General features: G+C 39.7%; 1 protein-coding gene across 1 annotated transcript; it reads left to right on the plus strand.

Annotated features, from left to right (window-relative positions):
- The first annotated feature begins 2907 nt into the window (after positions 1-2907).
- Positions 2908-3717, plus strand: LOC126195146 (uncharacterized). Its single transcript, XM_049933651.1, has one exon. The coding sequence runs from the start codon at positions 2908-2910 to the stop codon at positions 3715-3717; it is 810 nt and encodes a 269-aa protein (XP_049789608.1).
- Positions 3718-3938: the final 221 nt, after the last annotated feature.

Here is a 3938-nt window from a genome sequence, read left to right on the forward strand (position 1 = left end):
ACACGCAGGGCCGGCGCAAGGCACGTGCGAAACGTGTGGCCGCACGGGGTGGAACTGTCTCAGGGGCGGCAAATCTGCCCCCCCCCCCTTCTTTGTTTCTTTTAAGGGCAAACTCAACATTGATGCCCAAGAGGGGATTCGAAACCAAACCTCGGGGTGAGCGGCTTCGGGAACTGTGGCATGGCGCCTCGACTACCTGCCAGCCGCCCCTGGAACAGAGGGAGGGGGGGGGGGGGAAGCAGTGTGGCGTACACGCCAGTGTTCTTATGACTGGATCGCTGCCAGCCTGTTACGCGCCGTGCGTTTACTCACAACTAATTTTGCAGAAGACGAAATTTAATTTGGAAATTCGAATGCAATGTTCGATACTGCGGTTACATGTTAAGCCTGAAGCAATTTTGCTAAGCCCTTCAATGGTAGTTTCCAAGTTCAAAATGTTCAAATGTGTGTGAAATCTTATGGGGCTTAACTGCTAAGGTCATCAGTCCCTAAGCTTACACACTACTTAACCTAAATTCGAGTTTCTGAGTGTTTTATTCTTCCCGCATCATGGAAGAAATGGTTGAACATTACTACAGTCAAATATGTCCAACACCTACAATGGCTAGAAGTATTCCGAATGGGTAAATACGTTGAGAATAAATACAAGGGATAAAGACATTGCTAATAAGCCTGGCACAAGGTGGGATATCGACGTATGGTTCAAATGGCTCTGAGCACTATGGGACTTAACTTCTAAGGTCATCAGTCCCCTAGAACTCAGAACTACTTGAACCTAACTAACCTAAGGACATCACACACATCCATGCCTGAGGCAGGATTCGAACCTGCGACCGTACTGGTCGCTCGGTTCCAGACTGCAACGCCTAGAACCGCTCGGCCAACCCGGCCGGCTTTCGACGTATTTTTGAAAATTTTTGCTATCCGTTTCTGAGTGATAGTCGGACGTTTTGGTTTTGAGCCATGAAACACCTGTCTCCGCCTGCATGAACAACAATTAAACTCTGACCGGCACTTTTATTTGACAATATTACTCGCACACTATCACTCTGCCAACATTTCTTTACTGTATAATGCGTGTGAATACATGTTTCATCTTAGTAAACTACTGGTCGCTTTGATTCTGATGAAAACCTGAGAAAGAATAGTCTTTCAGCAACAATGCCCTCTCGTCCGCACAAAACAAAACGTTAATTTTGACACGAAAATCCATAGACAGAACATTGCCTCTAAAGGGTTTCCTTGCTAGCTTTGAAGCTCATTTCTGTTTGACAAAAGTTGTGCAGTTTTCACAAAGTTCGTATTTCTTTCTATTGTTCGTAATGCCATAGAAATTACTGCCTGATAATACATTTATCCATATCATCGGTCACATACTTATTGTGAGCTTCTTGCTTCTTCTTCTTCTTGGGCGCTAGTTTAACCGAAGCCTCGCTGTACCTCGTCACGTGGCCTAGTTCCTGGCACTGCCGCGTCTCCACTTCGCCTTTCCAGGCAAAAGGTATTGTTGCGTTCTCTACAACGAAAACTACAGAATTCGTTTCGGTAGTTGGCCGAGAGAGTCAAGATTAGTCACAAGCACTTTCATTGCGTTTCGTAAGAACAGAAGAATTTGTGCGTCCGAATCTCTTGCAACTTGGGATTTGATTTATTGATCTGTTTTCATCTACAGCTGCACAATGTGCAAGAGATATTTGGATTTTTTGGTTAATATTAACAGTTTTACATCTAATATACCTTTGTACATAATAACACACATTCATATATCAATTAATGATGAATACTTAAATAAATGTTGTTACGTTATATACAGAGAGGTAAAATACAAATGTTGTTCTGAATGAGACTACATTGGGAAAAACACAAAAAGTTTTGCAGGTATTCATTTACTGTGTAAAAGCAGTGACCAACCAAGTACGACTTCAGTTTGGATTTGAAGTGACCAATGTTTTGTATGTGTTTAATGGTATCTGGCAAGGCACTGTATAGTTTGATACTAGGATGGATAAGGCTGTTTTGAAATAACTGTGTGTTGCTGCTTTGAACATGTACATCCAATTTTAGTCTTGTATCATAGCTGTGTATTGCGTGATTCTGAGCGATGAGTGGTCTTTTTGTATGTAAGTTTTGCTTTAAATACATTATATTTTCAAATATATATATATATATATATATATATATATATATATATATATATATATATATATATATATATATTCTGGAGATGCCATCAAAACATTCAAAATTGAAAAAATAATTATAAAAATTAATGGAAGGTGTAGATAATCGCAAATCATGTAGACCATTGTTTCAAAAGAGGATGATCCTGCCACTTCCTTGCATATATATATATATTGAAAATGTTTGCTTGTGTCTGTGTGTGTGTGGTTGGATATGAGTGTGTGTGCGAGTGTATACCTGTCCTTTTTTCCCCCTAAGGTAAGTCTTTCCGCTCCCGGGATTGGAATGACTCCTTACCCTCTCCCTTAAAACCCACATCCTTTCGTCTTTCCCTCTCCTTCCCCCTTTCCGATGAAGCAACCGTTGGTTGCGAAAGCTAGAATTTTGTGTGTATGATTGTGTTTGTTTGTGTGTTTATGACCCGCCAGCGCTTTCGTATGGTAAGTCACATAATCTTTGTTTATATATATATATATATATATATATATATATATATATATATATATATATATATATATAACACAAGGCAAGGCAAGGCAGGGCAAGGATACGACAATGGAGCAAACATGAAAGGAAAGAAGTCTGGTCTCCAGAAAAGAATTTCAGATATGAACAAGAGAGCATTTTATGTACCATGTAGCAGTCACACATTGAATCTTGTTGTAAACGATGCCGCTATGTCTTCTAAATATGCTGTTTCCGTGTTTTCGACAGTGAAAGGCTTGTATGACGTCTTCCGTTCGACGTTGGGATGTCCTGAAGAAGTATCTGCCTAACCTGTCACTGAAGCCATTGAGCAATAGTATGTGGGGAAGTCGCGTCGATGCACTTACGCCCCTGAGGTTTCAAATTGGAGGCGTTTATGATGCACTGGTTCAGATATCAGAAGAATTCGATGGCATGACCGCTCACGAAGCAACGTCACTTGCGAATCCAATAAAAAATTCCACCCTTCTGACTTCTCTGGTAATCTGGTACGACGTTCTGCTTCACAACAGTGTAGTCAGTAAGACCCTCCAGACCATTGACATACATGTTTCTGAGACTGTGGAAATGCTTGAAAAAACGAAAGTATATTTTGAGACCAGGAGAACAGAAGAAATGTTTGTGTCTTTCTTGACAGATTCCAAAGAATTGGCTACAGAATTAGAGCTAGAAGATCTAACGTTACCACATGAGTCAAGCGACATTCATGCACTGGAGTTGAGGGAAGAACTAAAAATGCTTTCAACATTGTTGAAACCTGGAATAGGTTCAAAAGAGACTCTGAAGTTTATAGGAAGACATAATTTTTGCCCTAATGTTAACATTGCTCTGAGAATTCTCCTAACACTCCCAGTGACAGTTGCGAGTGGAGAGAGGAGTTTCTCAAAACTGAAATTGATAGAGACATACCTCCGATCAACGATGAGCCAAACTCGTTTGAATGATCTTGCAACAATATCGATTGAGAACGAGCTTGCAGAGGACTTAAATTACACAGATCGTGTGAAAGAGTTTGCACAAGCAAAAGCCAGGAATGTTCGATTTACCTAGTATTTTTTTAAAATTTTTATATTATGATCAGTGTCTTGGTTATTTACTGTGTTGTTTCTTATTTTGTTCAACATTAAATAGTTATTGTAAATATTATTGTTCAAACCAAATTATTGTTGAATTGTAAATATATTTTGTTTTCCGTTGAATACATTATCTGTTCACAATCATTGAAAAATGTTTATTTACGTTAACTGTAAGTTCATGCCGCGAGGGATTAG

This window comes from Schistocerca nitens, chromosome 7 (genome assembly GCF_023898315.1).
Source record: "Schistocerca nitens isolate TAMUIC-IGC-003100 chromosome 7, iqSchNite1.1, whole genome shotgun sequence".
Classification (NCBI taxonomy): Eukaryota; Metazoa; Arthropoda; class Insecta; order Orthoptera; family Acrididae; genus Schistocerca; species Schistocerca nitens.

What these genes read in the sequence shown, in the direction of transcription:
- LOC126195146 (XM_049933651.1), top strand. Translation starts at nt 2,908, where the DNA reads ATGACGTCTTCCGTTCGACGTTGGGATGTCCTGAAGAAGTATCTGCCT.